General features: G+C 37.9%; 1 protein-coding gene across 2 annotated transcripts in view; it reads left to right on the top strand.

Annotated features, from left to right (window-relative positions):
* The window catches only part of LOC149552192 (azadirone synthase LFS-like), a 326,324-nt gene extending 300,091 nt beyond the window's left edge, over nucleotides 1-26,233 (top strand). Inside the window, exons 10-11 of one of the 2 annotated variants that reach the window (XM_089787692.1) lie at nucleotides 25,462-25,541; nucleotides 25,866-26,233. In XM_089787692.1, coding sequence (XP_089643818.1) covers nucleotides 25,462-25,541; nucleotides 25,866-25,944 — 159 coding nt within the window. In that variant the 3' untranslated portion in view covers nucleotides 25,945-26,233. The remainder of the gene's footprint in view (nucleotides 1-25,461; nucleotides 25,542-25,865) is intronic. The other variant, XM_089787693.1, reaches the window with a different exon arrangement.
* The last annotated feature ends 770 nt before the right edge of the window (nucleotides 26,234-27,003 follow it).

Here is a 27,003-nt window from a genome sequence, read left to right as displayed (position 1 = left end):
TTGGAAGTCAAAATCCAAGCATACCATGAATTTCTACCACTTTGCAGGAACTTGGCTTGAAAATTTTCTATATGTTTGAAAAATCCGGACAAGTGGTGATTTTCCCCCAAGTGTGAGCTTGAAAATTTTAAAAGTGTTGAAATTATCTAGGCTAGGATTGCTTTTCCCTTGTAAGAAGTTTGGAATTCAAAATTTTTCCGGGAAAAATCCAGACATGGGTTGTTTTTTCCCCAAGACCAAGAGTGGAACATGAAATTTTTTCTATGTTTGGAAATTGTCCAGACTAGGGTCATTTTTCCCTAGGAGGCAAGTATGGAGTCCAAAAATTTTCTAAGTGTCAAATTTGTTCTAACTAGGGTGATTTTCCCTCAAGGAGGGTTTGGAAGGGTGAAAATATTTCTTAAGTGTTGAGAGTGTCCATACTAGGGTGGATTTTCCCCCTTGTGATGGCAAAGCGAGATCAAAATTTTTCTAAGTACAAGATGAATCCTATACAAACCTTGATTGATTTTCCCACTTTGCATGGATGAGATTTGAGTGTGGATGTGGACTTTGGATCCATGGATGATTTGTTGGAGAGGGAAATGTGGACTTCGTCTTTTTTTAGGGGGAATCCATACCTGGGTCGTTTTTCTTTTTTATGGGCTTTTTTTATCATTAAATAAAGTAAATACAGTGAAATTGAAAAGGTAAAGTAAGAAGCCTCTAGAAGGGTATCAAATGTTTATCCCACATTGCTTTTGGGAGGCAAATTAACAAGATAAACCCCTTTAAAAGGCCATGAACTAAGAGAAAATATAAGGATTTATAAAGACAAAGGGCCAAGTGGCTGAAAGTCTGGAGCAACATCATTCCAACTCAAGGTGGCTAGAAGTGGATGGTAGAGAATTTCTAAGATATAGAAAGGAGATTGATATCCCCATGAGTGGAGACTAATTTGAGGCTAAAAGAAGACCATTTTCTTGTGACATTGGGGGCACTGAGGGGCTAAATTAGAGTGTTGCAAGGCCGGATCTGCAGACTGTCTGAAAATGGGCATTTTTTCCTTGCTGGACTTGTTTGGGGATCAGTTCCCAGTCATTTGGCATCATTTTGTAGCCATTAAATGCCCCATAACAAGGCGATTTCAGACCCGAATTCACAGATCTTCACAGGGGCAATTTTCCAGAATTAAGGAAAATAATTTATAAGTTGAATCTGTCCAAACTTGTTTGCTGAGTCTTCTTCTGCCCGTTGCTCATCATTTCCAACCATTATTGGTCAGTGAAAGTCTAAGGCAAGGCTGCCATGAATAAAATCCTAAGGACAGGGTCTGAAAATCTGGTTTACTTTCAATAATCTGGGTTTATTTTTTGTTTTTAATCCGATCCTTACTTTGTTGCAGGCTTTTGGTAACATCTTGAGACACATTCTAAGCCATCTACAATGTTAGGAATAAGGTGTCTCAACCTTGTATAATTCCTATTCTTATTATTTGTTTTGTAAAATGTATTTCTTGCAAATAATGTTGATGTGTCGACATCTTGAATATTGTGTAAGGAGATCATGACTAAAACGGTTATGACGGATTCCTATGACACGTAAGAGCTATGTTAGGAAGATTCAATGACAGGTGAAGACATGTGGCAACTAAGATATTTGAGTACTGTACACTCTACCCCAATAGTGGGGTTCGGGGTTCCTATTTTCTCGGAGAATGGTAAAACCCTAATACGGTTTACTTTTTGGGAGTAGCCCTAAAGTGAAGTGCATGTTATAAGCGTTTTTAGGGTTGCGAAGAGATGTGAAAAAGGGTGTATTGTTGGTACTGCGAGTAGCTACTGGAGTCTTCTGTTGTTGATGTTGAACTTGCATTGCAAGTGTATTGTAACCTCGTGTTGAAGATAATACATTGTGCAGGTTCTGAAGGGGTGGGATTGTTTTACCGAAAGGTTTTTCCCCACCGGAAAATCCTTGTGTTATGTGTTCATTTCTCTGTCTATTTTCTGTATGCATGGTTGGCTGCAATATTGTTGTTTACATGATATTGAATCTGTAAGTGTAGAAGATTTTAATAGGATTTGCATCATACTTTCCTTATGAGATTAGTGTAGGAAGCTGTTTCCGCACCTGAGTTTCCTTACAAGTGGTATCAGAGCTTGATCAACTTTTGATCCTAGTTGTTGGGTAGGGTTTTTTGAGCTAATCTCAAGTTGAGTGAGAATCTTGTGCAGAGCATCCTGAATCTTATTTGCAGATTGAGATGGCAAGTTCATCATATGGAAGAATGGAGGTGGAGAAATTTAATGGCACTAATTTCGAGTTGTGGAAACTCAAAATGGAAGACATGTTGGAAGATCGTGACTTATGGGAAGCGACTACAAGCGCTACAAGACCAGCAACTATAGATCAAGCAGATTGGGATATCAAAGACCGTAAAGCTAAGGGTCTCATAAGACTCTGTTTAACTGATGCAGCCCTTCTGAATGTTCTAGATGAGAAAGCCGCATATAGTTTGTGGGAGAGACTTGGGGTTGTGTATCAGGCCAAATCTTTGGTGAACATGTTGTTCCTGAGGAAGAAGTTGTATTCTCTGCGAATGGAGGAAGGTGGATCCTTAACGGATCATTTAAATGCATTTAATCTGCTGGCTGCACAGTTGACATCAGCTGGTGTCAAGTTAGAGGAGGAGGATCGTTGCTACACACTTTGAAATTTTTTTTGGGGTTCCTATTTTCTCAAAGAATGGTAAAACCCTAATACAGTTTACCTTTTGGGAGTAGCCCTAAAGTGAAGTGCATGTTATAAGCATTTTTAGGGTTGCGAAGAGATGTGAAAAAGGGTATATTGTTGGTACTGCGAGTGGCTACTGGAGTCTTCTGTTGTTGATGTTGAACTTGCATTGCAAGTGTATTGTAACCTCGTGTTGAAGATAATACATTGTGTAGGTTCTGAAGGGGTGGGATTGTTTTACCGAAAAGTTTTTCCCCACCGGCAAATTCTTGTGTTATGTGTTCATTTCTCTGTCTATTTTCTGTATGCATGGTTGGCTGCAATATTGTTGTTTACATGATATTGAATCTATAAGTGTAGAAGATTTTAATAGGATTTGCATCATACTTTCCTTATGAGATTAGTGTAGGAAGCTGTTTCGGCACCTGAGTTTCCTTACAAGTGGTATCAGAGCTTGATCAACTTTTGATCCTAGTTGTTGGGTAGGGTTTTTTGAGCTAATCTCAAGTTGAGTGGGAATCTTGTGTAGAGCATCCTGAATCTTATTTGCAGATTGAGATGGCGAGTTCATCATATGGAAGAATGGAGGTGGAGAAATTTAATGGCACTAATTTCGAGTTGTGGAAACTCAAACTGGAAGACATGTTGGAAGATCGTGACCTATGGGAAGCGACTACAAGCGCTACAAGACCAACAACTATAGCTCAAGCAGATTGGGATATCAAAGACCGTAAAGCTAAGGGTCTCATAAGACTCTGTTTAACTGATGCAGTCCTTCTGAATGTTCTAGATGAGAAAACCGCATATAGTTTGTGGGAGAGACTTGGGGTCGTGTATCAGGCCAAATCTTTGGTGAACAAGTTGTTCCTGAGGAAGAAGTTGTATTCTCTGCGAATGGAGGAAGGTGGATCCTTAACGGATCATTTAAATGCATTTAATCTGCTGGCTGCACAGTTGACATCAGCTGGTGTCAAGTTAGAGGAGGAGGATCGTTGCTACACACTTTGAAATTTTTTTTGGGGTTCCTATTTTCTCGAAGAATGATAAAACCCTAATACGGTTTACCTTTTGGGAGTAGCCCTAAAGTGAAGTGCATGTTATAAGTGTTTTTAGGGTTGCGAAGAGATGTGAAAAAGGGTGTATTGTTGGTACTGCGAGTAGCTACTGGAGTCTTCTGTTGTTGATGTTGAACTTGCATTGCAAGTGTATTGTAACCTCGTGTTGAAGATAATACATTGTGCAGGTTCTGAAGGGGTAGGATTGTTTTACCGAAAGGTTTTTCCCCACCGGCAAATCCTTGTGTTATGTGTTCATTTCTTTGTCTATTTTCTGTATGCATGGTTGGCTGCAATATTGTTGTTTACATGATATTGAATCTGTAAGTGTAGAAGATTTTAATAGGATTTGCATCATACTTTCCTTATGAGATTAGTGTAGGAAGCTATTTCCGCACCTGAGTTTCCTTACAAGTGGTATCAGAGCTTGATCAACTTTTGATCCTAGTTGTTGGTTAGAGTTTTTTGAGCTAATCTCAAGTTGAGTGGGAATCTTGTGCAGAGCATCCTGAATCTTATTTGCAGATTGAGATGGTGAGTTCATCATATGGAAGAATGGAGGTGGAGAAATTTAATGGCACTAATTTCGAGTTGTGGAAACTCAAAATGGAAGACATGTTGGAAGATCGTGACCTATGGGAAGCGACTACAAGCGCTACAAGACCAATAACTATAGCTCAAGAAAATTGGGATATCAAAGACCGTAAAGCTAAGGGTCTCATAAGACTCTGTTTAACTAATGCAGCCCTTCTGAATGTTCTAGATGAGAAAACCGCATATAGTTTGTGGGAGAGACTTGGGGTCGTGTATCAGGCCAAATCTTTGGTGAACAAGTTGTTCCTGAGGAAGAAGTTGTATTCTCTGCGAATGGAGGAAGGTGGATCCTTAATGGATCATTTAAATGCATTTAATCTGCTGGCTGCACAGTTGACATTAGTTGGTGTCAAGTTAGAGGAGGAGGATCGTTGCTACACACTTTGAAAAATTTTTTGGGGTTCCGATTTTCTCGGAGAATGGTAAAACCCTAATACGGTTTACCTTTTGGGAGTAGCCCTAAAGTGAAGTGCATGTTATAAGCGTTTTTAGGGTTGCGAAGAGATGTGAAAAAGGGTGTATTGTTGGTACTGCGAGTAGCTACTGGAGTCTTCTGTTGTTGATGTTGAACTTGCATTGCAAGTGTATTGTAACCTCGTGTTGAAGATAATACATTGTGCAGGTTCTGAAGGGGTGGGGTTGTTTTACCGAAAGGTTTTTCCCCACCGGCAAATCCTTGTGTTATGTGTTCATTTCTCTGTCTATTTTCTGTATGCATGGTTGGCTGCAATATTGTTGTTTACATGATATTGAATCTGTAAGTGTAGAAGATTTTCATAGGATTTGCATCATACTTTCCTTATGAGATTAGTGTAGGAAGCTGTTTCCTTACATACAAGTCTGAAACACCTTTTCCATCAAACCAAATCTGAAGCATCCATGTACATGGGCGATATTCTTTGAAAATTTATTAAAAGCAATCAAAGGATCTAACCTGCCCAAGATTGTTTGCAGAATGATCTTGACATTAAAACCTACCATTTCCAATTGATTTCAGTCACTTGGGGTCTGAGGCAAGGCTGTTACAAGAACAAAGTTTGAGGACAATTTTCTGAAAGTCAACTTTTCTGTAGATCTGGATTTGTCCTATTCATTGCCGTCTGACCCAAGTTATACTAGCACCTTGTGGATGTCACCTAGAGGTCATTTTGAAGGCCATACAAAGATCTGAAAAGGTATGTTGCAGACTTGTCCTCAGAAAATTAGGACTTCTCTTATCATGACAATGAGGTTTGTCCTAAGTCAAATCCATTCATGCTCCAATGAGAACTTGCACGTATTGATTGGATTATGTTGGGATTCATGTTGGAGCCCATCTAAAACTAATTTTCAGACTTGGCCATGGATTGTCTTCAGGAAAATCAGAAGTTTGCATAGGTCTGATTCTATTATTCTAAGTGATGGATCATTGTTCTAACTCATGGATAAGCACAAACTCGGGTTCCAAATCTTAATTACAATTATAGTGCATGGACTTTTGGGCATGGTTTTGATCAGTTATAAATTATTTCAGACTTGTTGTCAGAAAATTTTTGGTTGGTTTTGATCATGAACTTGATGTTAATGCTTGGTCGTTTTGTTCAATCTTCACTAATGTCTCCATGATTATAGAATTCGCTTAATTGGGAATGCTGGGATCATCATAAGAGGAATTAAAATGAAATTGCAGACTTGTCTTCAGAAGTTTTAAGCACTACAAGTAACTAGTTCATTGTCATGATTGGATTGTTGGTCATTTCCAAGGTCTTGTATGAATCTTAGGTCATGATTGGGAATTAATTCAATAGGTTAGGGACTGTTTTGAGGATGCTATCATGACTGATTTGAAAACCAGAATTCATAAGTTTATCTAAGTATTACGGATCTTTGGTCTTTTGATATTGTTGCTTGCATTTTGGTTGTTGCTTCCCTTGGATTAGCTCATTGAAACTAAGTGTGGAATTAATTGTTTAATCCATGGATACATTCAAGCAGTTTCATGATATAGACTGAATATTTTCATAAGTCTTTATTCCTTACTAACTTTGAGCTTTGTACCAGGAATCATGTCCGGACAAAGAGCAGGGACAGTCACAAAGAAGTGAACAAAAGAGGTTGTAAGACAGGTTGAAGCTCATAGCCCAAGATAGCAATGGAAGTGGACTAGCCTCAAAGCAATTAAGTTCAAAGGACCACACTTCAAGATGATGCACTCCAAAAGTAAAACAAAGGAAAGAAGCTTCTAGGATCAAGCTGAAGGAAGCATCCAAAGATCAAACCATTATCAAGCAAGGACATAAGGAAAAATATGAGGTTGAGAGCAAGAAGGAATCCAAGGACAAGACTCTCATCAGGGGAGTGATCTTGATGATGATTGAGCAACACAAGGAAATGGACTTAATATGCCAATGAAGAAGTTAATGTGTTCAAGAGATTTCTCCAAGGATCAAATCCAAAGATGAAGAAGACAGAGGAATTCCAAACAATGAATGCAAAAATACCAAGACTTAGCACTATGAAGTCCATCCATTCAAGAGAAAGAAGTCCAAAAGCGATGAAGAATCTCTAGGGTAAGTTGGTGGAATTAAGACAAAGATTGCATTGAGAATGTAAGAGTTCATGGAGTTATAGCATAGAGGCCTTCCTAGTAGTGACATGGAGGAACTTAGTGAAATTTTGCTTAAGTTCCTTGATTTTACTAGAAAGGAGAGGAACAAAGAAGTCTACATCTTGGGCAATGACTTGTACAATGACTTGGCAGCTTATATGTTTCTTATTGGTCCCCAAGCCTTTGAATTTTTTCATTGGCTCATTTTGTGGTTCTTCATTTCTATTGGCTACTTTTGGTTGCCCTAATTAGGGTTTGTAATAGATTAATCTAGGCCCTTGATTTTAAATCGATCTTGCCGTTCATTGAAATTGGGGCTCCTATATAAACCCCACCCCTCTCATTTGTAAAGGAGGACTTGTTGGAGAATTGTTGCTAATATAATGCCAAATTCGCTCTACTTTTCATTGTTGTGTCTTGAATAGTGAATTGTTGTGATCAAGTTTGCATTAGTGCATGGTGATCCATATTTCCTCACTTAACTTAGGATTTCATTTCATATTGTTTAGGAGTAGTTTAGTTGGATGAAAGAATTGTAAATGTTTACTTGTTTGACTCAAATATAGACTAGGCCACTGGCCTCTTGCTGATGGTAGGAGTGCCTTGTGTGGTGAGCTAGTGAAAGTACTATACTTAAATTAATATCCACTCTTTAGTTTGCATCCATTGATGGGATTGAAGGGGGTAGATACTGATTTAAAAACCATTTGAGTATATCCTTAGAAGCTTGCACTAGGTGGGTGGAGTCACTAATTAAGCTACATTTAGTAGATTCCAAGCTCGTCCATGTTTTCTTGCATTCATAGTAGAAGTAGGAGTAGTAATACAAGTTAGAAGTTTAAGTTAGAGCTGAAGTGGAAAAATCAAAACATATTTTCATTGCACATTGTGAAGCTAAATCTTTAGAAGTGCAAGCGGTTGATGTCCATTGAATGAATAATGTAAGTCCTCGAAGTGATTACCAGAAAATAACATTATTTCACTGAGTGAGTATCCACCTTTGAAGGGAACCTTCAAGACTTCAAGTCATGTCATGATCTTACTTTGCAAGCTTAGCATGAGAAATGACCTTATATCAAGAGAGGATTGAATATCTGGTGTTTCACTACGAAACATTAAGTGTTTGATTTTGAATGTTGTAATGGAATAAAACTTACATCAACAGGGAGGTGTTTGAAAATCATTTTGCAATTGATAGTTCACTGCCCTGATTGGAGTAACATTAAGAATAATGGCTCTTTCTTGAATTCTAATGGTCAAATCACTATGGCCCTTTGGAATCAAGAAGAGCAATGTACATACTGTATATATATGCATTTTAGAGTGTTTAAGAGTTGGATGGCTATTTTTAAAGCAAAGCCCTAGGCGTGTAGGAGGCTACCCGGCTAGGTGAAGTTTAGCAAAGCGGAGGTGAAAAGCATAGTAGATGGATTGAAATGATCAATCTAGTTGTTTGGATGGAAGGAGCAATTAGTGAAGGTACATCAGGCTAAGGGACAAGTCTTCGGGAAGTCATCTTGAAAGGGTTTTGAATGACCCTAATGAATTGTTGTTTGAAATCCTTAAAACCCTTAAACATAGTGATAATTTGGAAAGGGGATGTACGGACACCTTGGTGACCTAAAACTAGGTGACTCTTGGAGCACTCTGAAAAGGGTATCCTAATATGGAGTTTGTTTGGCAAGTCCTTTCGAAGGTTTTGAAACTAGAGACCATAAGGTTAATTAGGAGGCCTAATTGCTACCAACCTTAGTAGCCCTCCTAGCCTAGGAAATCTTGAGATTGTATACAAATTGATGACTCAAACCTTATCAAACACCTTTAAGATCTTTGAATGCATAAGAATGGAAGCCCTACAAGCCATGGAAGTCTGGTGAAAGTCTTGGTTCATCTTATAGTGGGATTCAAGGCAAGGGATGAAGCTTAACTTTGGAGTTTGTAAAGTGTTTCAAATTGGTGGGAGTGGAATGGTGAAGTAGGAGAATAGTGGAAGTATTCCCTTAGTGGTAGGGTGAAGATAAGACCCCAAGAAGGCTATAGAAGAGCCTTGAGTGCCTTGGTGGATAGGCTACAGTAGAGTAGGAATTCCTCCTCATCAAATTGGTATCAGAGCCAATGAAAGATTTGGGATAAGTGCATGTCTGACTTGGAAGGAGAGTCAATAGGTGAGAGCACCATGGTGGAAAATGCATAGCTAGTAAGGGATTTGATAGAACAAAGGGAGAGAGATAGGCTCCTAGAAGAGCCCTTAGAGGTCATGAAAGAGAAACTTGAAAAGGTTGCAGAGACAATAGAGAAAGTTAAGGAGAAGATAGAAGGGACTGAAGAGAAGGGGAAAGCCATAGATGAAGAAGATATACAACCTGAATCAGATCCTCCTATGCAAGAAGAACCCTTCCTCAAAGCCCTCAAGGCAATGAGTGGAAAGTCACTAGAAGGTATACCCTTGTTCACAAGCAAGATGGATTCGGAGTTGGTAATGGAATGGATAGAGGGCATGGAAAATCACTTTGAGCGTGAAGGAGTCACAAAGGCTCAAATAGGTGAAAGTTGCAAAGGCAAGATTGAGGGGACCAGCCCTAACCTGGTGGAAGTTTCTCTGAGAAGAAAGGGAGAAGGCAAGAAGCCAATAACTAATTGGAAGGCCATGGTGGAAAAAATCAAGGATAACTATCTACCAGAGGATTATTATGAAATACAACTTCATAAGAAAAGATAAAGTTTAAAACAAAAGGACATAGATGTTGCCTCTTTTACAAAGGAGTTTCAAAAATTGTCTAAGGTCTAAGATCCAAGAGGATGAAAGTGTGAAGATTGCTAGATATCTAGGAGGCTTGAGGTGGTAGATTCAAGAAGAGATTAGTTTATGGACCCCCACCACTATTCACGAGTGTTTCCAATTGGCACTTAAGGTAGAAGAGAAGAACAAGAAGAGGAAAGAATCCAATTCAAGGGGCAGAGGCAGAGGTAGAGATGCCAGAGGTACCCATAGAGGTGGATATGAAGGAAGGAGTAATGGCTCTAAGACCCAAGGAAACTCCAAGCTCAGCGAGCAAAGTTGTGATGGGAAGAACAGGGGTAGCTACAACAAAAGAAGTGGCCCAAATAGTGGAGGAAGAGGAAGATTCAGTGGCTTTGGTAGGAGTTGACATTTGCTACTATGAAAAACTATAATTGTGGCAATCTAGGACACCTATGCTCGAGGAGAGGAAGATGATGCAACTGATATAGAGGTGAGGCTTGCTTCAAAGAAAGGAGAAAATCTGATGTTCAAGAGAGTTTTGATTAGAGAACCAAATAAAGAGGAACGTAAACAACAAAGGTCATTATTTAGGATCAAATGCAAGATCCTTGGCAAGGTTTGCAAAGTAATAATAGATACAGGGTCTAGTAACAACATCATCTCAAAGGAAGCAATGGAGAAACTGAAACTTGTTAAGAAACCTCATACTCATCCCTATAGAGTGACCTAGTTAAGTAAGGGACAAAATATGCTAGTGAATGAACAAGCTTGGGTTGAGTTTGCTATTGAGGAGTATAATGAAAAAATACTTTGTGATGTGTTACCCATGGATGCATGCCATCTTTTTTTGGGAAACCATGGCAATTTGACAGAGATGTTGTACACCAAGGAAGGAAGAATGCCTATACTTTCAAGAAGAGTGGAGTGACTTAAGATATACAGTCCTTAGTGGAAGAAGAATTTGATGAAGCAGCAACAATACACAACCTTTTGATGAGTCGGAAAGAGTTCTTAAATGACATCAAGCATGATGAAGGGGTAGGATTTTCCATTGTGTTAAAACCCAAGGAAGAAGAAATCACCAAACAATCTACCATTCCTAGTGAAGTGAAATAGTTACTTGGGGGGTTTCAAGACATCATCTTTGAAGGGACATCTACTACCTTACCTCCTCAAAGAGCAGTAAGCCACCAAATTGATTTTGTACCAGGGGCATCCTTGCCCAACAAAGCTGCTTACAAGATGACTCCTGATCAGCACAAGGAGATAGCCAGACAAGTACAAGAATTGATGGATCAAGGCCTCATTAGCAAGAACATCAGCTTATGTGCAGTTCCAGTGGTTTTAGCACCCAAGAAGGAGGTAAGTGGAGAATGTGTACTGATTCTAGGGCCATAAATGGGATCACTATTAGATATAGGTTTCCTATTCCTAGAATAGAGGATTTGATGGATTGTCTAGGTGGGGCTAAATACTACTCCAAATAGACCTTAAAAGTGGTTATCACCAAATTAGGATGAAAGAAAGGGATGAATGGAAAATTGCATTTAAAACCATAGAGGGTCTTTATGAGTGGCTTGTTATGCCTTTTGCTCTTACAAATGCACCAAGTACATTTATGAGATTAATGAATGAAGTCTTAAAGGATTATACAGGTGAGTTTGTGGTAGTGTTCTTAGATGACATCCTCATCTTTAGTAAAACAAGAGAGGAGCACATGAAGCATCTAGAGTTAGTATTGAAAAGGATACAAGAGGAGAACCTCACCGTTAATCTTGAAAAGAGTGAGTTCATGAAACAAGAATTGGTGTACGTAGGCTTTGTGGTTTCCCAAAGGGATTTAAAGATGGATCCAAGTAAGGTGGAGGCTATTCTAAATTGTCCAACTCCTAAAATAGGGACAAAAGTTAGAAGCTTCCATGGATTGGCTTAATTCTCTATAGGAAATTTGTGAGGAGATTTAGTGAAATTTGTGCACCTATACTAGATACCATCAAGCAAGGACTAAAAACCAAGTTTGTGTGGACTAAGGCCGTAGATGAAGGGTTTGAGAGATTAAAGAAAGAGGTTGCTATACAACCCATCCTAGTTTTCCCAAGTTTTGACCAATTGTTCATTGTTGGAGTGTGATGCAAGTCAGATTGTTGTAGGAGTAGTCCTAAGCCAAGAGGGCAGCCCTGTGGCATTTTTCAGTGAGAGATTGAATGGGCTAAGTCAAGATATTCTTCCTGTGATCTAGATTTGTATGAACTAGTCCAAGCTCTTGTAATGTTTCGTTTCCCCTACGTCTTCTCTGAAACAATTGTTCTCCCATCAGTCACTGTCAAAGGCAACTAATTGAGCCAATGAAGAAGCCATACAATCTAGTAGGGAAGCAATACGGCTAGAAATGGAGGTCGTGCAATGCCAATTGAAGGATGCATGGTTAGGGAAAGTGGTCGTACGGTGTCATATTGAGTGAACGGAAGATGTCGTCGAATGATTGTCAAGACGAGTGAATAGGCAGGCTGTATGGTAGGTAGCAATGAGACAACTGTACGGTAGTCACCTATGGTTATAAGACAGGGTTGTACGGATGTGTGGGGAAGATGATCGTATGGTGTAGGGGCAGCCGTATGAAATGCAAATGGAAGTGTGTAATGATGTACGGGAAGGAAAGGAAGGTCGTACGATGCAGGGCTAGTCATATGGAGTGTACCAGGAGATGCACAATTGTGTATAGTAGGGCACAAAAGGTTAGGAGAACCTGAAAGGAAGTTAGTAGCCTCCTATCTGATAAGTAAGATACACAATAGAGATTTGAAGACAACAACAATTTGGTACCCAATCTATATTATAGTTGCAAATAATAATGCTCTAATTTTCTAGATCCAAGTCAAAACATATATATGGAATAGGGTGAGGGTTTAATCCCACCAAAATCGTGAGAGCCAAGTAGGCAAGATCTTTCGCTTTCGAAATGGCGAACAACAAAGAATCCCAACGGGAATTCGCAGTACAAAGAAATAATCCAAAATCGCATACCAACTACCTATAAGCCGTGCTTAAATACCCATCAGGGAAAACCTTTCCGAGGGTGTACAAAGATAGCCAACAGCTACACCTACCTACGGAAACAAAATAAAAATAGGTCTAAGATATACTGAATCAATTGACTTATTAATAAAGGTTTGATTAATTATTTATTTTATGATGGGAACATTACAGTCCTCCCATCCCAAATTTTTCTTGTTCTCAAGCAAATGCAATGTCAAATGCTGCAGAATGTGCTCGCCTTCCCACGTTGCATCGTCCAATGGCAAGTGTCTCTAGCGTACCAAATATTCCTTCACCGTGCGGATCTGTAGGGTCTTCTCACCTACTTCAATGATCTCGGCTGGTTCCAATATGAGCTTCCCTTCTTCATTGAGTGGTAGAAGGTCTGCAACTACTGTGATGTTTTGTCTTATAGCTTTCTTAAGGTAGGAGACATGAAAAACATTATGAATGCGGCTCCCCTCTAGAAGTTCCAACTCATAAGCAACGTCACCAATGCGGAAAACTAGACGATAAGGGCCATAAAATCATGGCTTCAGTTTTTCTTTCCCTTTTACCTTCAATGAGGACTACCTGTATGGCTGAAGTTTGAGATAGACCAAGTCTCCCACTTCAAAACTTCTCTCGATTCAGTGTCTATTGACGTACATCTTTTGTTGATTCTATGCCCTTTTTAAGTTTTCCTTCATGCATCTCAAGATGTCCTGCCCCTCCTGAAGCCAGTCCCTCACCCTCGGTGCGCGACTGTCACCTAGTACTGTGTCGATAAATGAAAAGGGTTCATACTCGTATAGTGCTTTGAAGGGTGCCATCCCAATGGACATTTGGTAAGTGGTATTATAACAGTCTTCCCCTAGGTGCATCCATTTGACCTACACCCGTTGTGCCAAAATGTAGTTCCGAAGGTAGCCTTCTAGCCACTTGTTCACAATCTTCATTTGTCTATCTGTCTAAGGGTGGTAACTAGTACTTGGCGACAATTGTGTTCCTGGCAACCGAAATAGTTCTGTCCAAAAGATATCGATAAATCGTTCATCCCAGTCACTAACAATTTTTTGGGGTAACCGGTGTAGATGAAAGACTTCTCTAAAAAATAGATCAGCTACTTGTGCGACCTAAAAATTTGAGCGGATGGTGAAGAAATGTGCATACTTTGTCAGTCTATCAACTACCATGAAGATACAATCCTTTCCGTTTACCTTGGGAAGTCCTTTAATGAAGTCCATCGAGATACTTTCACACTTCTATTCTAGTATAGGCAAAGGTTGCAGTAACTTGGCGGGTCATGTATGTTCAAATTTGTTTTGCTGGCAGACCGCACACTCTCTTACATACTGCAATGCATCTCCTTTAAGACCTTTCCATAAAAACCTTTCCTTGAGTTGTCTATAAGTTTTGAGGAAACCTAGGTGTCCAGCCAAGGGTGTCATGTACCTCCTTCAAGGTTTTTTGCTTTAGTTTGGATTCAAGCACTAAGCATATCCGATTCTTATAGTAAATGATGTCATCCACCACTTTGTAGGGATCATCTTGAGTGTTGTCATCCATTAGCTCATAGGCAAATGTGTTTTTGGAATATTCTACCAATAAATGTGCTTTCCAGTCAACTAAAATTTGAGTTAGTAAGCAGATGGCGGGTTTCCTAGATAATGCATTTGCAACTGCATTGTTCTTTCCCTTCACATATTCAATATCAAAATCAAAAGCCTAAATCTTGCTTACCCATTTTTGTTGCCTCTCGTTCAAGTCCTGTTGCTCCAGAAAATATCTCAAGCTATTATGATCAATACAGACGACAAACTTGACACCCACCAGATACTGTCGAAACCTGGTCAGTGCATGAACAATGGCCAACATCTCTTTGTCATAAATGGAATACAAATGCTCTACTTGTGTAAGTTTCCGACTCTCGTAGGCTATGGGGTGTCGGTCTTGCATCAATACCGCACCAATGCCTTCTTTGAATGCATCACACTCCAGAATGAATGGTTGAGTAAAGTCAAGTAAGGCAAGTACTGGACAAGTGCTCATTACTTCTTTCAACTTATCAAAAGTGCATTGCGCCTTTTCATTTCACTAGAAAGAACCCTTTTTTGTCAGATCTGTTAATGATGCGCTGAGCTGAGAGAATCCTTTTACAAACCTTTGATAATAATTGCACAGTCCAAAAAACCCTCGCAACTCAAAGAGCGATTTTTTTTGGGGGGGGGGGAATCAAGGATAGCCTGAATCTTCTCTCGATGAACCTATACTCCATATTTACTGACAACATGCCCGAAGTACAATATTTTTGTCATACCAAATTCACACTTGGATTGCTTGGCCAACAAAGGCTGAGCCTTCATGATCCCTAGAACTTTATTCAAATGCTTCAAGTGCTCTTCCCATGTCTTGCTAAAAATAAAGATATCATCGAAGAATATTAGTAAGTACTTATGCAATTGTTTGTTGAAGATGTGATTCATGCATGAGTGGAACGTAGTAGGTGCATTTGTTAATCCGAATGGCATGACCAAGAACTCATAATGCCTGAAGTGACAATGAAAAGCCATCTTCTCCACATTTTCTTCCTTCATGCGGATCTGATGGTATCTGGAGCAGAGATCTATTTTTGAAAAATAAAGCGCACCATGTAATTCATCCAACAATTCATCGATCTTGGGAATAGGATATCTATTTTTTATCGTCGTTTTGTTCAATGCACAGTAGTCTACACACATGTGCATTGTCTTGTCCTTTTTAACCAATACTACTAATGTTGCAAAAGTGCTAGAACTAGGACAGATCCATCCTTTCTCAAGCAATTCCTGAATTGTCTTTCCAATCTCATCTTTGAATTTCTTGGGGTGGCAGTAGGGTGTGGTTATGACTGGCTTGGCGCTTGCTTCCAACTCGATAGTATGTTCAAACACACGATGGGGAGGTATGCCATGAGGAATGTCTATAAAAACTTTATTATGAGCACTCAAGATATTCTGAATATTGTCATCCTAGTGAGGTGTCCATTGTACATTTACGGATTTTGCCTAAACAAAATAGTGTGCAGCCCATGCAATGTCATCATGTCGAAATATTGCCTCCATCCGATGTGCTAAAACTTCCTTCAGTCCTTCATTGGCCATTCCACAGAGAACAACCTTCTTCCCATCGACAACAAAATTGAAGTCTATTCGTTTGAAGCTTTGAGTCGATTCATCAAGTGTCTCCATCTATTGTATGCCTAGAATAACCTCCATATCATCTAAGTCCACTATAAAAAAATCCTCTATCACATTGTGGTTAGCCATGGTGATACTTAGTTGGAGAACAAGGCCTGTACAAGGCAGAAGGGTCCCTCTAGACACCTTGACCTGGAATCCTGCATGTGTCTCGCTAGGTAGACCTCTTCGTTTCACCAAAGATGATCTTATGAAGTTTAGAGTGGCTCCGCTATCGATCATCACCATGACCCTTTTTCCTTGAATGGTTTCCCGTACACAAAACTCCATACACCTCGGGCTCCTAGCTAAGGCGATAGTTCCTCCGCGCCGTACCAATGCTGCAATTCTCTCTATATAGTTCAGACTAACCATTTTGGTGTCCTTGTGGGGATGGTTGTCTTCGGAGGGTAGATCTTCCTGTTCGTCCTCATCATCTGATATTACTTCAATGTAGTGAATTTTTCCTTTCCTGAGGCATCTGTGCCCAGGTTCCCATGGTCCCTTGTAGTTGAAACATAATTTCTTCTTTCGGAGCTCCTGTCTAGTAGCTTCATCGAACGATAGCTTCTTCGGCAGAGGTTTATTATCTTTGTCCTTGGGAAATACCAACGATTTGGAATGTGAGTAACCTCGAGAGGATGACGTCGATGATGGTGGCATACTACGAGCCTTCTTAATGGCCTCCGAGAGGGTGGTAGGATATAACCCTTTTACCCAACCCTTCAACAGTTCTGTCAATCTGTCCATGAAGAGTACTATCTTCCTTCTTTTGGAAATGTCCCTGACCAAAAAAGAAAGTTTCAGAAATTCCATAATGTACTGGTTAACCGATCTAGTTTCCCTCAGTTGTGCCAGTTCTTTGAAATTAAGTTCTAGATCTTTATCATCAAATTGATCTATCAATTTTTCAGTGAATTCCGCATAGGTATTTATTTTTTCATGCCCTAGTGTGATGGCGCTTTGATGCCACCATTCATGTGCCACTCTCTCCAAGTGTAATGCTGCAAATTTGATTGCTTCTTTTGGATTAAGTTGGAAGTAATTTATTGGCCTTCATTACCCACGCTTGACCAGATATGGATCTAGATCCGTCAAATGGTGACAGATTTACTTTACTCAACTTCCTTATGAGATCATCGTTAAAATATCCTCGGTTTCTGCCTCCCGAATATCTCATTCTCAGTTCTACATAATCTTTGTAGGATATATCCTCAAAATTCGCATTCTTCTAGTCTTCTCTCAACTATTCTTGAACTTCCTCAAAAGTTGTTTGCTTTCCTCCATGTAGTGCCTCTATCCATGGGGGGAAAGATGACATAGAAGGTCGAGAGCGTCTATCCAACATTGAGTCCGCGCTATGACCATTTTGTTCATCAAATATTTTATTGTCTGCCAATTTCCTGAATGATTCTTCCATAAGTCGCTAAGTATCATTGATTTGCACCTGATTCCTCGAAAGTTCTCTTAGTAGTGCCAAGAGTTCGGCAGTAGTGGGTTCTTGTTCTGCCATTCTATCAACTGAATGGGATCTTCTCTTCTAGCTATAAACTCTCATTCACTATCCACAAGCTAGCAGGATAGCTAGCTCTGATACCATTGTAATGTTTCGTTTGTCCTATGTCTTCTCTGAAACAATCGTTCTCCTGTCAGTCACTATCAAAGGAAACTAATGGAGCCAATGAAGAAGTCATACGGTCTAGTAGGTAAGTAGTATAGCTAGAAATGGAGGCTGTATGATGCCAATTAAAGGATGCACAATTATAGAAAGTGGTGGTGTAGGTTGTACTATGTCATACTAAGTGAATGGAAGATGTCATCGGATGATTGTGAGGAGGGGTGAACAAGCAGGCCGTATGGTAGGTAGCAACTAGACAGTCGTACAGTAGTCACCTATGGCCATACGGCAAGGGAAAGATAGGGTTGTATGGATGTGTGGGGAAGATGACCCTACAGTGCAGGGGCAGCCATACGAAATGCAAATGGGAGTGTGTAATGATGCATGGGAAGGCAAGGAAGGCCATACAGTGCAGGTCAGCCATATGGAGTGTACCAAGAGATGCACAATGGTGTATGGTGGGGCACGGAAGCTGAGGAGAACCTGCAAGGAAGTTAGTAGCCTCTTATCTAATAAGTAAGATACACAATAGAGATTTGAACATACAACAACAATTTGATACCCAATCTATATTAGAGTTGCAAATAATAATGCTTTGATTTGTTAGATCCAAGTGAAACATATAGATGAAATAGAGTGAGTTGAATCCCACCTAAACCACGAGAGCCAAGTAGGGAAGATCTTTCACTTCTGAAATGGTGAACAACAAAGAATCCCAACGGGAATTCGCAATACAAAGAAATAATCAAAAATCACATACCAACAACTACCTACAAGCTGTGCTTAAATACTCGTCAGAGAAAACATTTTCGAGGCTGTACAAAGATAGCCGATGACTACACCCACCTATGGAAAAAAATAAAAATGGGTTCGAGATATATTAAATCAATTGACCCACTAACAAAGGTTTGATTAATTATGTATTTTATGACGGGAACTGTAACATACGAATGTTCCCAACCAATTTAAAACAGTATTTAACTATTAACTAATCCCATTCACATGACAATGATTTCCATTAACTAACTATAACTACAAAGAAGTAACTGCTACCTAATCAAATTGCATTTTAAATTCAACGAATGTAAAGGAAATAAATAAATGATTATTTTGATATCATTTAAATCAATCTAACATGTTCAACTGAAAAATACAGTAGCAATTACCATTTTAAACATCTAATATATTCACGCATATATTCTACACTATTTATTTATGCTTCCATGATTCCAAAGGTAAAAGTGCAAAAGAACATACAGATATGATGGAGAATTCCTTTTGTTTTTTTGTTCAAGCCTCGGCATTGGTGAGAGGAGAAGCATTGACATAGGCTTAACCTCCCAACCGCAGACCATACTTATCCCTACCCATCCTAACTTAATAGAACAACCCTCCCTACCTTGGGATCGGGCTTGGGCTATTCTTAAGTCCAGCCATTCGAGTAATCCGGTGGCTTGAGTGCCCATCAGTTATTCCTAAATAACTGAAGCTTCTAGACAAACAAAAAGGTCTCATGATCGACACATCTGCCTATATCTACCCTAGCCAAGGATTTCAAAGTTGGGTTCATAAACCTGATCTCCACCACTCGACTTAACAACTAGTTTCATCATTAGGACATGCATGAGCTATTATATATGTTTGTTACTTAGTTATCTAATTTCAATCTTGATTCTTGCAAGCTATCTTCACCTCATCACCATTAATGGCATCCTTGCTAGTGATTTCCTCGGTGTTTGGTCTTCATGATATTATTTACATCTCTGCATGATGTATAAAAGGAACAAAAATAAATTCGGACAAGATCATTAGTTCATGGTTATCATTATAATTTCCATCTTCCATATCTATGGTTGAGACAATCTCATGGTTAATGAACAACAGGTGACATGATATCAGACCCTATGAATTCCGACTAGGAAGCTATGATTATATAAATATGCATACCCCATTCAGACTGTATATAATTTCGGAAACATTATTTACTTAAACATGGAAAGATGAAAATACAGGACACCAACTAGCATGGCATTAAGAATAAAAAGAAATAATGGATTCAATACATTTCAACTATATCTTATGTGACTTGTATCAGACTGTTCCTACTCTCACGGCTGGAAATGATGGACTGTGCACTTCCCTTGCTTTGTCCTCGCAGATAGATAATGACGTGAAGAGGAAAGGAAACGGGAGGGCAAGTTTATGAGGTCGATATTAATCTTAGAATCTCTTCTCTTTGCCTTAACGTATAAGCAGATGAGTAGAAGAGTCACAGAAATGCAGAGAGGAAAAAGTTATAGCAAAGACGATCAATGAGACTATTAAATGGTTGGCTTGGCTCTTTAGCTACCTTCAGTTATAAAGAAGGCCATTTGAATGCCTCACAAATCGAATTTTAAAAGAAATAAAGAGGGAAATAATAAGAAGTTGAAGAGTTTTAATTTTTATTTTATTATTATTATGCATTCTTATAAACGTTCATGTGTACGTATTGGTGAAGTGACATCATTAGATTGTAAACTTACAATTTATTGGTATCACCTCATTTTTATATACATGTGTTCGTATTTTAAGGGTGCATAATAATGACTAAATAAGAAATTCCAATAATAAATCTTCAAAGGTATGAATTTTATATTTTTAATTTAGATTATTTAAGTTTTTATTATATTGTTTTTCGAATAGCTCATGTGGTCCTATAATGCAACAGGTTGTCAAGTCTCCGTATCCTTTCCAAGGTAGTCTTAGGTCATACTTGTCGATCCTGATGACTGGACCAGTCGACCATCCCCTTCTGATGATCCCATTTAGCAATGCTTCCCCTCTCTTCAGTCTTCTTCTTGCAATCACCCAAGCAAAGCGTTCTCGCCAAGACATCAATTCAAAGATATATTAATCGTTAATTCCAATCAAACAATTGTCAATCATCTAATGACAGTTAAAGATTTCATCAACGTCTATAATAACTAACTCATTTCACATAACTCATTATCAGTTGGTACACCGTATATAATTAACTAACTCACTTCACATGATCAAGAAAGAATAAATTGATACGTCTATAATTAACTAACTTGTTTCACATGATTAAGAAGGAAATAAATTGATACAAAGTCTATAATTAACTAACTTGTTTCACATGATCAGGAAAGAAATAATTCGTTAAACCAATGGCTATGATCAATTTAAAGCTTAGGGAAAAATTTGGGATGTAACAGGAACATTAGAGCTCTTCGGAAATGGAGGCATTATCTTTTTCCCAAGGAGTTTGTGGTCTACACTGACAATCAAGCTTTGAGCTTCATCAATACGCAAGAAAAACTCTGTTTGAGGCACAATAAGTGGATGGAGTTCTTACAAGCATATACATTCACCATTAAGCAAAAAAAGGAGCAAGCGAACATGGTGGCAGATGCATTGAATAGGAGGCTCTTAATAGTCCAAGAAATTCAATTAAAGAGCATTGGTATAGAGGGATTCAAGGACCTTTATGATGGAGACGAAGATTTTTTCAGAAGCTTACAAGGTATGCTGATCATTTAACAATCATTTTCATAGTGAGTTTGCTAACTATACCTTGCAAAATGGTTTGTTGTTTAGAGATAATCAGTTATGCGGTCCAAGGGGTTCAATGAGGGAAAGCCTCATCCAAGAAAAGCACAATGGAAGTTTGAGTGGGCATTTTGGTTCGAATAAAACCTTAGAACTTGTGAGTAGGCACTACTATTGGCCAAGAATGCAAAGGGATATTAGGAGATATGTTGAGCAATGTATCATTTGTTAGAATGCTAAAGGAACCTCTTCAAATGCTGGTTTATATCAGCCTTTACCAACACCTAACAGACCTTGGGAATGCATAAGCATGGGTTTACCAAGAACTGGTTTTGATAGTGTGTTTGTAGTAGTGAACAAATTTAGTAAGATGAGTCACTTTATACCATGCAAGACAACTCATGATGCCAGCTACATAGCACGCCTTTTCTTCAAGGAAGTCATTAGGATTCATGGACTACCTATCAGCATTGTATCAGATAGGGATGTCAAGTTCATGGGACAGTTTCGGAAAACACTATGGAAGAGGTTAGGTACAAACTTGGCTCATAGCTCAGCTTACCACCCCCAAATTGATGGTCAAACTAAGGTCATCAATAGAGTGCTAGGGAACCTACTAAGATGCTTAACCAAAGAATATGGTCCTTCATGGGATCAAATCATATCATAGGCCAAGTTTGCCTATAATGACAATATTAATAGAATCACTGGAAGAAGTCCATTTCAAATTGTTTATGGTTTTCATCCAAGGGGAGTTTGTGAGCTTTAGAGAGTTGAGGGAGCATGAAGAAGTCAATGGACATGCTGAAGATTTTGCCCAATCCATGAAGGAGATCCATGATTAGGTCAAAAAGATTCTCATAGAGGCAAATCAAAAATTGAAGAGCAAGGTAGATGAGGGGAGAAGAGATCTTCCATTCCAAGTAGGAGATTGGGTGCTAGTAACACCTAAACAAGTCTAGATTGCAAAAGGGAGTTCCAAGTAAACTTCAGACGAAAAGGATAGGACCCTATAAGGTCTTGGCCAAATATGGTCAAAATGCATACAAGATAAACTTGCCTAAGTTAGCCCTTTCACCAATCTTCAATGTGAAAGATATAGTTCCATACAAAAGCCCTGAACTAGCAGAGGATATAAAGAAATTAGAGGTTGCAAAAGAGGTCAAGGATATCAGTATACCTACTCCAATTAAGCCACAAGCTGAAAGGATACTTGATTCCAGGGTAAAGAAGAAGATTAGACACAAAGTCTACAAGGAGCACCTTGTGAAGTGAAAACATCTTCCTACTGCAGAGGCTAATTGGGTAGCTGAAACTGATTTCAAGAAGTTAGGTATTGACATGGATTTTTTACCTAAAGATCCTACTTAGTTTCTTGTTCCAGGGGGAGAATTGTGCAAGAATACCGAGGGATCCTAGAGGTCCTAAAGGTTTTGGCTTGTAGGTGGATTTAGCCAACCACTAGGGAATAAGGGTCAAGTATGAAGCCCCAAGGGTGTGATTAGAGTCATGTATATGAGTATATGAGTGTGAGAAATTAAAGAGTCAAAAAGTGTCCTTAGAATGTCTAAGTCGCTTGTAATTGCTTGAATGGATCAAGGGTTGATCAAGCTTTGACCAAAAAACACCTGAATTGGGAAATAGTGTTAGAAGTTGGTTTTGGACCTTAATAGATTCATTCAAGATGTCTTGAGGTCTATACAAGGTCAAAGTGCAAAGTTGTATAAAGTTGCTCAAGCAACTTTGCATTTTTGCAAAAGTTGTACTGGCAAACATTGACAACAAATTGCCAAAACCAAGCAACTTGCAATTTTTCGGTTATGGGTCCATATAGGAAGTTGCCACATGTGAAAAAGGGGTATAAAACACCATTACACACCTAGGAGAAGGATTGGTGTTCACATTTTGCGGATTCAACTTTGAAGTAATAGCAAATATTGGGCATTTTCCTGTTACAGTCATCTTGCATGCTCATAATGCAAATGATAATGGATTGATTGAGTTTATTGATTTACATTTCTAGTTAGAAGATTGCATGTAGATTTCTATGGTTTGATTTGGTTTCCTGAAGTTCTGTTTAGGTAGGTGGTTAAAAATCATTTTGCAACTGTATAGATCACTACCCTGATTGGAGTAAGATTAAGAATAATGGCTCTTTCTTGAATTTCAATGGTCAAATCACTATGGCCCTTTGAAATCAAGAAGAGCAATGTGCATACTATGTATATATGCATTTTGGAGTGTTTAAAACTGTATTTTCTATATTTAAAGGAAAGCCCTAGGTGAGTAGGAGGCTACTCGGCTAGGTGAAGTTTAGCAAAATAGAGGTAAAAAGCATAGTAGATGGATTGAAATGATCAATGAAGTTGTTTGGATGGAAGGATCAATTAGTGAAGGTACATTAGGCTAACGGACAAGTCTTAGGGAAGTCATCTGAAAGGGTTTTGAATGACCCTAGTGAATTGTTGTTTGAAATCCTTAAAACACTTAAAAATAGGGATAATTTGGAAAGGGGTTGTATGGACACCTTGGTGACCTAAAACCAAGTGACTCTTGGAGCATTCTAAAAAGGGTATCCTAATATGGAGTTTGTTTGGCAAGTCCTTTGGAAGGTTTTGAAACTAGAGACCAAAAGGTCAATTAGGAGGCCTAATTGCTACCGGCCCTAGTAGCCCTCCTAGACAAGGAAATCTTGAGATTGTATAGAAACTGATGAGTCAAACCTTATCAAGCACCTCGAAGATCTTTGAATACATAAGAATGGAAGCCCTACAAGCCATGGAAGTTTGGTGAAAGTCTTGGTTTGCCTTATAGTGGGATTTAAGGCAAGGGATGAAGCTTAGCTTTGGAGTTTGTGAAGTGTTTCAAATTGGTGGGAGTTGATTGGTGATGTAGGATATAGTGGAAGTATTCCCTTAGTGGTAGGGTGAAGATAAGACCCCAAGAAGGCTATAGAAGAACCTTGAGTGCCTTGGTGGATAGGCTAAGGCAGAGTAGGAATCCCTCCTCATCAACAACATTTATGTTAAATTGAGAGTTCACATGAGAATTGGACAAATTAGCAAATATTTAAAACTTAATAGCTTTCATAATTAATTATCAATATGCATGTGATTTAATTATTTGTTTACATAAGCTAAATGGAAGAGAAAACTCACTTCAAGTTTTTACAAGGGGGTTACTCTACACCAACCATCCCACAAGGATGCATCCCCAGGATGTGGGGAATTTGAATGATGCTCTAATTTTTTTCTTAGCTGGACAACTTACTCAATTTGTTATGTAAAAAATTAAAAATTAAAAATTTAGTGGTAAAAAATACAAAAGCCCTATAAGGTAGGAGGATGAATTTTTTTGCAAGTTCAGCACATTGTGTTTACTTTTTAAAATTTTATCTGCTTTTAGTTTGTTATAATTAGTCTACTATTCATCCTCTCACTACCACCTTGTCATCCGCAAAATTTGGAAAAATATTTGCTATCCTTCAAACTTTATGCCTACGTCTCCTCATCCTGGAAACCTGTAGAAACACTGAGTAAACCAGATTGGCATTTGACTTGGTGGGTAACCAAAACGCAACCTTGACCTTTAAGCTACCTATATTTTTGTTTGATGTTGTTTTAGATTTTATTGTCTGCAATTAGGATAGTGTTATACAATAAATCTCTCACATGATACACAAATTATTTCATATGCACCACTTGACACTCAACATTCTTTTAGGGGATGACCCTAATAAACCAAGACAAAGAATGCATGACACGGGGATCCATTAATGGGATGTCTCTATTAACTTGACTATACCAAGACTAAAGCATTGGATGGCTATTATTGGTAAAAGGTGTCCATTGCATGATTGACTAATCCTATTACATAATAAGAGCAAGTAGATTTCCAAAATCCATGAGATCATGGCTTTGATAGTTCATATGTTTTTGCATATTACATATTACACTATATAATGTGTTTCTTTATGCATGGCTGTATTTGTATGTATTCCTTGTTTTCTGTTGGGGATTACAATCCCATTAACTCGTTAGCTTGATATCATAAGTGAATTTGTGAGTTCATTTCAAAACCTTATTGTCTTACTACTAATTATGCACAATATTTACATAAAGACTCATTTTGGGTTTAACAGACAGGTTTTCTTGGTATGCTTCATGCTATTTATGAATAATATTTTATAAAAGCCTCATAGTTTTTGGTTGTACTTTCAAGCTTCTTTCTAGATGAAGTCAGAGATATGATTACTGCCCATGTTCCTTGAACTACCGATTGAACTTCATTGGATTCAAGCCTTAGAATGAACCAACTGCAGAATGTAGATGGGGGATATTTAACATCTTACTTTGCTTTGTTGACAGATAGCATACTTCATTGAACCCAGTCACGATTGCCTTGTGCAATGCCTTCCAACTTGTCATTCGGAGTTGAATCCTCCCAAGTATGTAAAAAGAGTCCTCGTAATGAAATTGGAAGATTTGGAAAATTGTTTTTCAAGGAGACTGATTTAGTTTAAATAAAAAATAATGAAAGATATTATTCCAGAATATAGAAGTGCTTTTTATTAAAAAAATTTAAATGACGTTAGATATGTAGATTGAGGCTGTCGACTCACGTTTTGGTGTGTGTATCAATAATTTCCATTGCTTCTTTTATACTGACAAACAATTGTGCCTTATGTTCTTCCCTTGAAGTTGGTGTTTCATAAACATAATATTCTCATAAAGTTCTTTAATTCAGATTCTGTTATTATTGTCTTTGGCAGATATCCACCAATTAAATGTGAGCAGTATTTATCCCAACGTTACAAGGATACCCACATCGACTTGGTTAAGTATGCTTAAGCTCGTATACAGTTCAATTATGTTGGAAGGAGTGGTCTTTGATAGACATTGAACATATGTTTACGTTATTTAAACAGGTTGCAAATATGTTGTATCTGAAAATCCTTGTGTAATATAGGTTGATTCATAGCAGGAAAGAGATTTGTAGCTTACATAATAACATGCCAGTTGCTAAATTTGTATCTAGATGCCTATTGATTTGTTAAAATTTGCCCACTTTATATTTTCATACAAACCACTGTATGCATAACAGATCATTCTTATAGTATACAACTCGCTTTTTCTATTACAGTTCTTTTTATTTGAAATGGAAAAGAAATTCCTAGTTAGGTATTATAAGAAGCTTAAAAATGTTGACTACTCGGATGTGTGTTTAAGGTCTGTGTGGAGTGCATTTACTTCTTGTAAGTCATACAATTACCGTACAAAACAAATTTTATAACATCATTTTTTATTATTGCATTCCAAAAACAAAATATGTTAAAAAAGGAAGAAGAAAAAAGAAAAGTGGGAAGAACTTATAAGAGGGATATAGCAAGGGCAAGAACAAGAAGAAAAATTAAAATCAAAATATGATAATTAAAAGAAATTTATTTGAGGCAATAGCCTACAACACTGGTAAATTGTGGTTTTCTTATTTGAGAAGTATTGGGTTTGAATCCACTCAAGCTTAACAAATAATAATAATAAATTTTTAAAAATAATAATAATTCTAGACTTCAGCGTATTATTCGAAAAAAAATTCTATTTAAATAAGTAAATATAATATGGGTTGATTAATAAGAACAATACTACTTAAGAAATAAAAATTAGCTTTAATTATAGATACATAAATCTAATTAATTATTGATTGATTTTCATATTAAGTAATTAAAAATATATCTCAATTAAAAAACATTAAATATAAATATTTAATAAAATTAATTGACATATAATTAATGTATTATATAAATGTAATTATTAATTCCAATTATAGAATCTTATTTTAAAAAAGTATAGTTTAAAAAAAAAAAGAAATTCAAAAAATAAAATGTTTTGTAAAAATGTTCAAGGAAAAAA

Source organism: Cupressus sempervirens, chromosome 6, assembly GCF_028749045.1.
Source record: "Cupressus sempervirens isolate cs-2001-9-10 chromosome 6, ASM2874904v1, whole genome shotgun sequence".
NCBI lineage: Eukaryota > Viridiplantae > Streptophyta > Pinopsida > Cupressales > Cupressaceae > Cupressus > Cupressus sempervirens.
The sequence above is the reverse complement of the archived record's forward strand: the minus strand, read 5'-3'. Positions and strand labels throughout refer to the sequence as shown.